The sequence below is a fragment of the Pristiophorus japonicus genome, chromosome 18 (assembly GCF_044704955.1).
Source record: "Pristiophorus japonicus isolate sPriJap1 chromosome 18, sPriJap1.hap1, whole genome shotgun sequence".
NCBI lineage: Eukaryota > Metazoa > Chordata > Chondrichthyes > Pristiophoridae > Pristiophorus > Pristiophorus japonicus.
The window spans coordinates 10,591,098-10,604,098 of NC_091994.1; the positions used below are offsets into that span (position 1 = coordinate 10,591,098).

General features: G+C 47.4%; 1 protein-coding gene across 3 annotated transcripts in view; it reads right to left on the reverse strand.

The window, feature by feature from the left end:
• Positions 1 to 13,001, reverse strand: part of LOC139228545 (spindlin-1-like) — a 200,287-nt gene that overhangs the window by 129,451 nt on the left and 57,835 nt on the right. For all 3 annotated transcript variants that reach the window (XM_070859642.1, XM_070859641.1, XM_070859645.1), the window contains exon 2: positions 10,526 to 10,573. In XM_070859642.1, coding sequence (XP_070715743.1) covers positions 10,526 to 10,551 — 26 coding nt within the window. In that variant the 5' untranslated portion in view covers positions 10,552 to 10,573. The remainder of the gene's footprint in view (positions 1 to 10,525; positions 10,574 to 13,001) is intronic.

A 13,001-nucleotide genomic window follows, 5' to 3' on the forward strand; every position in this document is an offset into this window, starting at 1 on the left:
TGCGCAAATTAGCTGCCGCTTTTCCCACATTACAACAGTGACTACACGCCAATAGTACATTAATTGGCTGTAAAGCTCTTTGGGACGTCCGGGTGGTCGTGAAAGGTGCTACATGAATGTAAATATTTTTTTCTTTGTACAGCGTGGTCCTCTCTGGTCTGGCACCCTCAGGACCTGACCGGTGCCGGAACAGAGAATTTTCCAAACCACGGGAGGTCACGCTTACTGGTACCTGTCGACAGCGTGCGGGCTTATGTGTGCGCGCGTGCTGACAGCCTGTGGGCGGTTCCCTCAGCACCCGCACATCACTCACTGACTGACTGACTGCGGCTCCGGCCAATCACCGAACACACTCACTGACTGACAGCCGCTCCGGCCAATCACTCAACACACTCACTGACTGACAGCTGCTCCGGCCAATCGCTGAACACTCTCACTGACTGATGGCTGCTCCAGCCAATTGAAACTTAAAAAAAAATAAACCCTCCTCTCCCTCGGGCCCAGCTACTGCCAAGCCACGGATGTTTCCGGACCAGAGGGTCCCGGACCAGAGAGGTCCAACCTGTATATGCTAAAACGGTGATGGATTACAGTTTTTTTTTTACACTGAACAGTCAAAGCTCAATTATCTTTCTTATTGGAGCGGAGATTCCCAGTGGACCGTGGAAATTCGCAGATAATTCTTTCCATTGAAATAAACCTCAACTGCTTAGCTTTATCTTAAACTGGAAGCTTTTTTTTTTACAAAAAAGTCCTGTAGAACAACTCATGGGTAAAAGACTTGCATTTATATAGCACCTTACACAACCTCAGGACATCCCAAAGCACTTTACAGCCAATGAAGTACTTTTTGAAGTGTAGTCACTGTTGTAATGTGGGAAACGCGTCAGACAATGTGTGCACAGCAAGCTCCCACAAACAGCAATGTGATAATAATCGGATAAGCTAGGTTTTGTTTCTAATAATTCTGGGCGAGGGATAAATATCGGTCGGGTCACTGGGGAGAATTCCCATTCTTCTTCGAAAGAGAATGATGGGATCTTTTACATCTAGCCGAGAGGGTAGACGGGGCCTCGGTTTAATGACATGGGCTAGTGAATGGAGCAGTCAAGCGTGACTTACAACACAGCGCAATGGAGCAGTGGTTAGATGAAGTAGGAGCTGGGGCAAAGATGGGTCAGGAGATGAGTCCCAAGTGGAAGCAGGTGATGGAGTGGGTCCAGTTTCCTATTATCCGGGGAGTAGTACAATCAAAGGCCCGAGTCGGGCAAGACTGACCTGGGGGCTAAGATGCTCTCAGAGCTCAAAACAAGAGGACCAGGCATGGCCCAATTAACGGCTTCCAGTCCTGTCAGAACTTGCCTGATGTTGGACAGGACAGGGGAGGTGGGGAATAGGTGGCGTTTACAAGTGCCAAGTCCTGGCACTATCCTTGAATGGCCAGGCCTGCTGCCAATCATTAAAAAGAATCCTAGTACGTTGTAGTTTGCTTTCTGCTCGAGCCACTTCATTCAGCGTAGCCAACAGTGATACCTGTGGAAAGCCCTATGTACTCAAGCCCCAGGCAACTGGAAGAAGAGTAGGCCTCAGGAGGGAAATGTGATTTAAAAACACAGAAAGACAATTGTTTGGGTGAGTTGAGTCATGCTGTTATACATTATTTTTAACACTATGCCCATGGGTAAACTGAGAACAAGAGGGTGGCCAAAAGTAATTAAAAAAATTTTATTTGGTTTTTATTCTCATTTGTTGCTTTAATGGCAGCTGTTTGCTGATGCACTACTGTCTTTTTCATACCTGCTTGCTACTTATTCATTAGTAAGTGACCTGTTCAGTTGTTGATTTGTTGCATAGAATGACATCAAATATACGGCACAGAAACAGGTCATTCAGCTCCACCAATCCATGCAGCCGTTTACTCGAGCCTCCTTCCATCTCCTTCATCTATCAGCATAACCCTCTATTCCCTTCTCCATCATATGCTTATTTAGCTTCCCCTTAAATGCAACTATTGCTATTCACCCCAACCACTCCCTGTGGTAGCAGGTTCCACATTCTCGTCACTCTCTGGGAAAAGACGTTTCTTCTGAATTCCCCATTTGATTTCTTGGTGACTATCTTTTACGAATATGCTATCTGACTCATTGTGATTTTTTTTTATTAAGCTTGTGGAGTGATGACCACGTCTGCCTCGGAGGCATTGAACACCTTACAGATTATGCAAAGGTTTTGTTTTTGTTAAAAAAAACTAGGTTCTGGCTGCTCATCTCCATCGGTCTTCCAACTTTGCATAAATTCTGGAGGACACTCAAAGGCTCTCCTTGTACTTGAAAGCAGATTCAGCAATCAAATCCATGAAAGGAGATTCAGTAAAGGAGCCCAGTTCATTCCTGGCTCCCATCATCACACATCCATCAACAGAGGAATGTTCCAATATATTATGATGCTACCCAATGACCTGATATTGTGGAGGCTGTGTGCAATTGGCCATTTCTTATATATTTAAAGCACAGTCAGCACAAAGGGACATAACACTGGCATTTGAAACAACCAAGGGCTAGACTTTTCACTCAGATCGCTAGGGCCCAAAAAATAGGCAAAGTTCCAGCCTGGGAGATGTGCCGAAAGTTGCACTGGGCGATCACCTCAGCGATGTGACACGAAAGTTGGGCCGGCAATTTTCCGGAGATGTTTCGGCCCAACTTTCCACTTTTCAAGCAAAATGGGTGAAAGCCTGCCTTTTTGGGCGATATATGGGCACGAGCCCAGCGATCTCAAGTGGGAAGTCTAGCCACAAGTTTCATAATGTGGAAGAGGAATAATTTGCAGGGTTATGGGAATAAATTAGGACAGCTCTTTCAAAGGAGCTGGCACAGGCATGACGGGCTAAATGGGTGCCTCGTATGCTGGAGATTCTGAGGGGAACTTAAAGCACCAAAAACGGGTGGGTTTGGTCGAGTGGGATGTAAAAAATGTAGACACTTCAAACCCAAACAGCCTCAAATTCACCCACTTCCGGTTTTAACAGAAGGAGGGTGGGTGGGGGGGGAGAGACAGACAGTGAGCGGGTTCCCAACCCGCTCATTTAAATATTTTAATGAGGCTGCGTGCCTCAGATTTTATCTCTCCCTCCCAGGTTTAACCCATTTCTGGCCCCGATCTGTCTCTTCCCCCCCCCCCCCCCCGTCTCTGACAGCAACTGCCACAACCACCACCCCCCCCCCCCCCCCATCCGACCTTACAAGCCAACTTGTTCCTCCCTTTTCCTCTTACTTTTCCCAACCACACCCCTCACACCTCGCGATCTCTACCCCAGGACACAAACGTACCTCCTCATGGGCTGCGGCCACTTCTGGTGCAGTTCCCCGGCCAATAGGGAGCCAAACCTGTCAATCAGGCTGGCTTCTGGGCGGGGATCTTGTTCGGGGTGGGGGGGGGAAAGAGATGGGAGAAAACCACGAACGCTGTGGAGTTAAAAATCCACAGCATTCGCCCAACAAGAACTAACCCCCTCCCCATTTGGAAATCCCGCCCTGGTAAAGATCGGGGCTAATGATTGTAACGTGGAGGGGAAAGTGTCGAAGGTTAAGTGGCAGTGCAGAAGGTTGGAGGGTTAGCAGGGGAGGAGACTGAAGACACACAAAAACTAACAGAGGAGCCGAGAGCCGAAAATCAAACTGTTTCGGAAAACACTTGGTCAGGACAAAAGGAGGCCAAACAATAAAACAAAGACAAGAATAAAATTGAGAGAATAAAGATTTGAAAAAATAAAAGAAGAGAGCCAAGAAACGAGGTCTGCAGGGCAGAAGCAAACAGTTGAACTGGAAATGTAACGAAAGATATATAAAGAGCAAGAGGAAAAGGGAGGAACAAGTCGACGAGAAGATTTCAAACACAGAAGGAGATGAGGAATGAGATGATGACCAAAACAGAGATTGTTTAATATTAGAGGCCTCGATATTTGTTCAAGATTTACTGTCAATATTTTGTAAAGAGGGTTATTGCAAGGTTAGTAATATTTAGTGACATCATTTGGGGGCTGTAAATATAAGGGTGGCAGCACCCTTGCCCCCGAGGTCAGAAGGTTGTGGGTTCAAGGTCCCACTCCAGAGACTTGAGCACAAAAATCTAGGCTGACACTCCAGTGCAGTGCTGCGGGAGTGCTGCACTGTCAGAGATACCGTATTTCGGATGAGACGTTAAACCGAGGCCCCGCATGCCCTCTCAGATGGACGTAAATGATCCTGTGGAACTATTTCGAAAGAGGAGCAGGAGAGTTATCCCCGGGTGGCCTGGCCAATATTTCTCTCTCAAGCAACATCACTCAAACAGATTATGGGGTCATGATCAGACTGCTATTTGTGGGAGCTTGCTGTGCGCAAATTGGCTGCCACGTTTCCCTACATTGCAACAGTGACCCACACTTCAAAAAGCACCTCATTGGCTGTAAAAAAAAAAGCGCTTTGGGACGTCTGGTGGTTGTGAAAGGTGCTATATAAATGCAAGTCTTTCTTTCGTTAAGATAGTCGTGAATAGATCCAATAGGGAATTCACGAGAAGCCTCTTTACCCAGAGTGCGTTTAGAATGTGGAACTCGCCACCACAAGGAGTAGCTGAGGCGGCCAGCATGTAAGCAGAAGCTAGGTCAGCACGAGGGAGGGAGGAGCAGGAGGTTATGCCGATAGGGTTATATGGCAAGGGATGGGAGGCAATGTTCCCTCTAATTTTTGTGTGGGCACGGTCCCTTTAACTGGCTGCGCGGCCCATTCGAAATTCTGACAGGCGCGGTTTCTCCCGTGTAAAAGCCGCTGAGCAATCTGCGAGGGACCGCCAGCGACCTGTGCAGTCGCGCAAATTAGCGGGAAGGTTCCCGCAAGGACCAGCTGGGCCGACTGGTCTGTTTGTGCATTCGATGTCATTTACCGGTTTTATAAATAAATTCAAATATGTACCCATATGCAACGTCAATCAATCATTGATAACGTAGTGTGCTGGATGTGATCGGGGGCCCAGGGGAGGCGTGAGTTCGGGGGCCCAGGGGAGGCGTGAGTTCGGGGGCCCAGGGGCAGCACGGGGCCAGCCCACACCGCGATATGTGTTCGCACTAGGTCCGTGCAGCAGAGCAGGTCTCCAGTCGTCTTGGGTAATCCTTGCCACTGGACCAAGACCTAGCTCTGTCAAGCCCGTGTGGTGGCTGGTGTGCAACGGCCACCACACATTTAAAAAATAAAATCCACGCACAGGCATCTTCCCCCCCCCCCCTTCAGGATGTAGTTCGGGTTCTTCATTGAAACACCTGTGAGCTCATCCTGTTTTTGGCGTGGAAGCAAGTCATCCTCGTTTCGAGGGACTGCCGATGATGATGATGATGACAGTGCGTTGCAATCGATTTAAGGCCAGAGCGATCGCCGCTGTGCTTTTGTTACAATATATGCATCAACCCCATCTGAAGTTTCATATAAACCATTAATTTACAAGGTGGACTGTGAGGGATTCAATGGCCCAGTGAATCTGCTGAGCAATTCTAAATTTGGTTTAATCCATGACCTTTTATCAGAGAATCATAGAAATTTACAGCACGGAAGGAGGCCATTTCAGCCCATCGTGTCTGCGCCAGCTGACAAAGGGCTAACCAGCCTAATCCCACTTTCCAGCTCTTGGTCCATAGCCCTGTAGGTTACAGCACTTCAAGTGCATATCCAAGTACTTTTTCATCGTAGTGACGGTTCCTACCTTTACCACCCTTCAGGCAGTGAGTTCAAGTCTCCACCTCAAATCCCTTCTAAACCTCCTACCAATTACTTTAAATCCATGCCTCCTGAGTGTTGACCCCTCTGCTCAGGGAAACAGGTCCTTCCTATTCACTCTATCTCGGCCCCTCATAATTTTATACACCTCAATAAGATCTCCCCTCAGCTTCAAAGAAAACAAACCCAGCCTATCCAATCTTACCTCATAGCTAAAAATCTCCAGTCCAGGCAACATCCTCGTAAATCTCCTCTGTATCCTCTCCAGTGCAATCACATCCTTCCTGTAATGTGGTGACCAGACCTGCACGCAGTACTCCAGCTGCGGCCTAACCAGTGTTTTATACAGTTCAAGCATAACCTCCCTGCTCTTGTATTCTATGCCTCGGCTAATAAACCTTTTCTAGAAGGTCGTTCTTTGCCGGTTTCGAAATGAGGAATTTACAATATTCACTCTCAAATCGAACCTTCAGAGCGACTGCAACCCTCCAATTATCAGATTAGCAAGTTAAACAAAATAGGAACTGCAGATGGAAATGTTCTAAACCAGCAGTTCTGAACCAGAATGTGCAGAGAGAGCTCGCTGATCAAAGGAAAGGGGCGGGAGGGACAGTGTTGGATATCTGATCCACCTACCTCATTCATATTACACCTTATTTGGTAAAAAAAAAATTGTTTCCGCACAGTCCCAATGTCAAAAACTGTATCCTCAGCCCCACAAAGGATTCAGCGAATTAAAGGAGTGTGAAACAGGGCCGTTTAGACCAGAGGATCCAAGGTTTAATCCCTGGTTTGTGTTTAGTTAGCGAATCTCATCCTGCGCAGAGAGAGGGGGTAAGAGAGGGGTGGGAAGAGACAGAGAGGGAGAGGATAGGAAGGGGGAAAGAGAAAGAGGGGTGCGAAGGATAGGAAGGGCGGGGGAAGAGAGAGAGAGAGAGAGAGAGAGGGGAGAGAGGGGTATTTCACCATCTTGCAATGACAATAGTTATGTAACTGTAACTCATGCACACTGTACCTGTACCCTTGAAATGCACACCCTGACCACAGGGTCAGCACTCCTTGGTTCTGGGAATAAAGAGGTCACAGAGTGACCGTGTCTGATCTATACATGCCTCGTGTGAGTTTGTAACAAGGTGCAGAGACACTATGGTGGGGGGGAAGAGAGGGAGGGGGGAGAGAGGGAGAGAAGAGAGAGAAGAGAGAGAAGAGAGAGAAGAGAGAGGAGAGAGAGGAGAGGAGCGAGGGGGGCGGGGAAAGGGCGAGGGGTGGGGGAGGGGGAGGGAAGGGGTGGGGGGGGAAGGGCGAGGGGTGGGGGTGGGGAAAAGGGCGAGAGGTGGGGGGGGGAAGGGAGAGGGGTGGGAAAAGGGAGGGGGGAAAAGGGGGAGGAGGGGGAAAAAGGAGAAAGGGGGAAGAGAGCGGGAAAAAGGAAAATGGGGGAGAGACAATGAGGAGAGGAGTGAGAGAATAAATAGTGGAACGAGAAAAAATCAATCAGACTTCCTGCTCTTGATCATGATCCAATGACCCTTGCTGGAAGAGACTGAGTTTGCCCTCGATGGACCTCATGGCAGACTGTTCACCAACACACACGCTCTCGGGGCAGGTGAGGAATGCCAGCTATAACTTGTTTATCTGGTATCCGAAGCTCCAGTGCTTGTGGGAAAATACCACAGCACCTTCAGCATAGGAGATGTTTTAAAAATAGTCACTACCCTCGCACAGTCCTCCCACATCAGATACTTCTCGATTCCCCTCGCACTCCCAAATTATTCCATAAACTGACAACTCCAACTCAAAAAGTTTTCATGAAAGGAATTGTCATGGGAAGGCCGATATCCACCAGCCGCATCCTTGGAGCTGTCAAAACGCTCGCTAAAAATATAATTACTCACTCATGCTCAACATTTCAATTCACCAATGGCCATCCTCCATAGGAGCATTTTTGAAGTCATTAATCTCCATCTGTGTTCATTTTCAGGGCAATGTGTTACTTATAAACACAGCATGACGTGGGAGTGCTAGACTTACTTCCAACTCCCTGAGCCAGGTGCTGAACAAAAGAAGTGGTGTCGAGAACACCATACCACATATCCCTGGCTGGAAATCCTTTTACAGCTTTCCAATTTCTGCTTCCCTTTTCTTCCACCCCCCCCCCCCTCAGAAGGTGCCAACTCTTACTGGGACGTGGATGCACAGAGAACTGGCAGCCCTCGAAGTCCACTCATCCAAAAGGCCAATCCTTCATGGCAAGTCTGGAAAGTGGGCATTGGCAGGCGAAGTAACTGGTGGGGCATCACAGCATCCCTCAATCTTTTCCTCCCACTAATGCACTAACAGCAATTTGTATTTATATAGCGCCTTTAACGCAGTGAAGCGTCCTAAGGCGCTCCACAGGAGTGTTCGAGACAAGAACAAAAATTTGACACCGAGCCGCACTGAGAAATTAGGGCAGGTGACCAAAAGCTTGGTCAAAGAGGTAGGTTTTAAGGAGCGTCTTGAAGGAGGCGGAGAGCTTTAGGCAGGGAGTTGCAGTGCAACAGAAGGTAGGGCCACAAATGGTTGAGCAGTTATAATCAGGGATGGTCAAGAGGGCAGAATTAGAGGAGCGCTGACATCTCGGAAAGGGGGGGGGGGGGCGGTTGTGGGGCTAGAGGAGATGACAGAGATAGGGAGGGTCGAGGCTATGGAGGGATTTGTAAACAAGGATGAGAATTTAAAAAAAATCGAGGTATTGCTTAACCGGGAGCCAATGTAGGTCGGTGAGCACAGGGGTGATGTGTGAGCGGGACTTGGTGCGAGTTAGGACACAGGCAGCCGAGTTTTGGATCACCTCTAGTTTACATAGGGGAGAATGTGGTATACCAGCCAGGCGTGCGTTGGAATAGTCAAGTCTAGAGGTAACAAAGGCATAGACGAGGGCTTCAGCAGCGGATGAGCTGAGGCAAGGGTGGAGACAGGCGATGTTACAGAGGTGGAAATAACAGTGGCCAATGGGTAACCATCAGGAGTGGGAAGTTTGGTTGACACCTCGAACTCAGAGACACATATTAATTATGCCGCTCTCACTTTTGCCCTGACACAACACAGACCAGGGATAATACCCGGACTTTCCCGGTCTGTATGGTTCAGTACTACATTTGGTTGTTTACTTAACTGCTCAGCCATTGGGGAGACAGTTATATAGGATATACAGCTCAAACAGACCAGTCTCACCAGTCTATGCCGGTGTTTATACTCCAACTGAACCTCCTCCCATCCTTCCTCACCTAATTCATCATCATCATAGGCAAACCCTCGGAATGGAGAAAGACTTGCTTCCACTCCTGAAGTGAGTTCTTTGGTGGCTGAGCAGTCCAATACGAGAGCCACGGACCCTGTCACAGGTGAGACAGATAGTTGTTGAGGGAAGGGGTGGGTGGGACTGGTTTGCCGCAGGCTCTTTCCGCTGCCCGCGCTTGATTTCTGCATGCTCTCGATGACGAGACTCGAGGTGCTCAGCGCCCTCCCGGATGCACTTCCTCCACTTAGGGCAGTCTTGGGCCAGGGACTCCCAGGTGTCAGTGGGGATGTTGCACTTTATCAGGGAGGCTTTGAGGGCGTCCTTGTAGCTTTTTCGTTGCCGTGAAGGAGCTCAGAGTAGAGCACTTGTTTGGGAGTCTCGTGTCTGGCATGCAGACTATTTGGCCTGCCCCGCGGAGCTGATCGAGTGTGGTCAGTGCGTCAATGCTGGGGATGGTAGCCTGAATGAGGACACTGATGTTGGTGTGCCTGTCCTATCAGTATAATCATTCCTTTCTCCCATATGCTTATCTAACTGCCCCTTAACTGCATCTATACTATACACCGCAACTACTCCGTGTGGTAGCATGTTCCACATTCTCAGCACTCTCTAGGTAAAGAAGTTTCTTCTGAATTCCCTATTTGATATCTTGGTGACTATCTATTACAAATATGATATTTGGGTCAAACGTGATTTTTTATTTAAGCTTGTGGGATAACGACCACACCTGCCTCTGAGGCATCTAACACCTTACAGACTATACAAAGATTTTTTTTAACAAGTAGGATCTGGCTGCTCATCTCCGCCAGTCTCTCAACTTCAGACAAATTCTGGTGGCCACTCAAAGGTTCTCGAATCGAATCCATGAAAGAAGATTCAGTGAAAGAGCCCAGTTCACAATGCTGGCTTCCAACATCTCACATCCATCAACAGAGGAACCCTCATCTTTGTTCCAATCTCCAATAATGTTCATTCTGTACAGCTTTCCATAAAATATACAGCACACAAACAGGCCATTCGGCCCAAATTTTCCATGTCGGTGTTTATGCTCCACCTCCCAACCCTACTTCACCCTATCAGCATAACCTTCTAATCCTTTCTCCCTCAAGCATTCATCTAGCTTTCCATTCAACACATCCATGCTATCCACCTCCTTCGTAGCTCAAGGTCATGTAATGCCTGTATAGCACAACACCCTACAGCTGTTTCAATAGCATTTTCCTTTTGCAGTATTGCTGCTGATAGTACCCACGCCCAACGTCATGGCACGTGCGGAAGACACAAATTCCACACCTCCCAATGTGCCCCGGACCCAAAGTTCCACAGGTCCCAAGTGTGATGGGGCCCCCATTGTGACCTGCGAGTACTTTTCAAGAAAAAAAAACAGGGACAATGTCATGCGTGGGTCGCGTGGAGCAGCGCTGCCCCGGCAAACTAATCAATAGCACAAAGAAAAAATATCACCAGGTTGCGTTCTTCTCCCGTGGCCGCCATTTACCTATGAGGCTTCTTTCTCTTCAACATGTTCACATGAATTCCAGTAACTCTGCAAGAGATTAGAAGAGAAAACATTCGATTACTTTCAAAGACAAATTCTGGTTCTCATAGAATCATAGAAATTTACAGCACAGAAGGAGGACATTTCAGCCCATCGTGTCCTCGCCGGCCAACCAAGAGCTATCCAGCCTAAAATCCCACTTTCCAGTTCTTGGTCCGTAACCCTGTAGTGCATATCCAAGTATCTTTTAAATGTGGTGAGAGTTTCTGCCTCTACCACCCTTTCAGGCAGAGAGTTCCAGACCCCCACCACCCTCTGGGTGAAGACATTTCCCCTCATATCTCCTCTAAACCTCCCCCCAATTACTTTAAATCTATGTCCCCTGGTTGTTGACACCTCTGCTAAGGGAAACAGGTCCTTCCTATCCACTCTATCCAGGCCCCTCATAATTTTATACACCTCAATCAGGTCTCCTCTCAGCCTTCTCTGTTACAAAGAAAACCAGACCCAGCATCTCCAATCTTTCCTCATGGCCAACATTCTCCAGTCCAGGCAACATTCTTGTAAATCTCCTCTGCACCCTTTCCAGTGCAATCACATCTTTCCTGTAATGTGGTGACCAGAACTGCACGCAGTACTCCAGCTGCAGCCTAACCAGTGTTTTATACAATTCAAGCATAACCCCCCCCCACCGCTCTTGTATTCCATGCCTCGATTAATAAAGGCAAGTATTCCGTATGCCTTTTTAAACCACCTTATTTACCTGGCCTGCTACCTTTGCCACTGCTTACAACTCTTTTAAGGAGACAAAATTAAACATTTAAGTCAAGTGCCCCCCAATCTGGGGGACACTCAACACTTTTCACATGCCCTTTTTTTTTTTGGGTGATTTTTGTGGTTTTTTTGGGCAGTGAAACAAGAGATGCATATACAAGTGCCCCCTACAAAAGGGGAGGGGGACACTAAAACCCGGCAATTAAAACAAATGAAACTTTAAAACATATAAAATCAAATTAAAATTTGGTTGCCGGGGGTGACGATGCACTCCAGTCCCTCCGGCGCCCACCTCTCACGGAAGGCCGCGAGCGTACCGGTGGACACCGCGCCAGCACAAGCAGCAACAGCTGTATTTACTCATTCAAATGGGTGAGATTAATCTTCGGCTTGGTCTTTCCAATTCTCACCAGCAATGGGCCGTGGGGCCAAGGATCGAAATCCTTGGTCTACACTTTGAACTGGAATAAAATGGGAAATAAGGCAGTGTGTGAGAAGGTAACTGGGGCGGGGTGCGAGGGAATGATTTAGAAGTAATTACAGTAGCTCAAAGATGAACAATGGAAAATTCAGGACCGATTGCTCAGATCTGACCACTCCAAATTTAGCAGTAAAACAAACTGCAGCTATGACTCAGATAGCATTGAAAATAATGCAGGCAGCTCCACAATTCTCCACTCCCAGCCAAAAAACAAACCGTTCTGGCTGCCTACACTTCCTGTTTGATATTAAATCCGTGCAACAATTTAAACTTGTGCAATTGGTTTTAAAACTAGAGCCAAATTAAACAGTAATGGTAATACATGAACGCAGAATGGAATGTCCAATGTTTGTGTTCCAATTACTTGCCTTGTGGTGATCCATCAAAGCATTTTCCGGGCAAAGCCTTGAGTGGGCCATTACCTTGTTACATCGCCCAATATTCCCAATTTGTTCATCGTCCGCGGTACAAATCGACCTCCAGCCCAAGGATGATTAGATCCAATTTACGATATTTGTTTTCTACTAATCTTAACCTCTCTTGTTGAAGGTATTACTTTATCAAATAGGCAAGACTAAAACTTGAGACTCTATTCACCAATTCACAGTATCCACCATAAGAACATAAGAAATAGGAGCAGGAGTAGGCCATACGGACCCTCAAGCCTGCTCCGCCATTCAATAAGATCTGATCTTGGTCTCAACTCCACTTTCCTGCCTGTTCCCCATAACCCTCAACTCCCCATGTAGTTCAAAAATCTGTCTATCTCCACCTGAAATATATTCAATGACCCAGCCTCCACAGCTCTCTGGGGCAAGAATTCCAAAGATTCACGACCCATCGAGAGAAGAAATTCTTCCTCTCATCTCAGTTTTAAATGGGCGACCCCCTTACCCTGAAACTATGCCCCCTAGTTCTAGATTCCCCCATGAGGGGAAACATCCTCTCTGCATCTACCCTGTCAAACCCCCTCAGAATCTTATACGTTTTAATAAGATCACCTCTCAGTCTTCTAAACTCCAATGAGTATAGGCCCAATCTGCTCCACCTTGCCTCATAAGACAATTCTTTCATCTCAGGAATTGACCTGGTGAACCTTCACTGAACTGCCTCCAGTGCAAATATATCTCTCCTTAAATAAGCAGATAATGAAAGTTCCACTGTATTTGTGGGTAAGTAGTAAATTTTGTCAATGATACCAAAGGCAAGTTTAAACTCTGC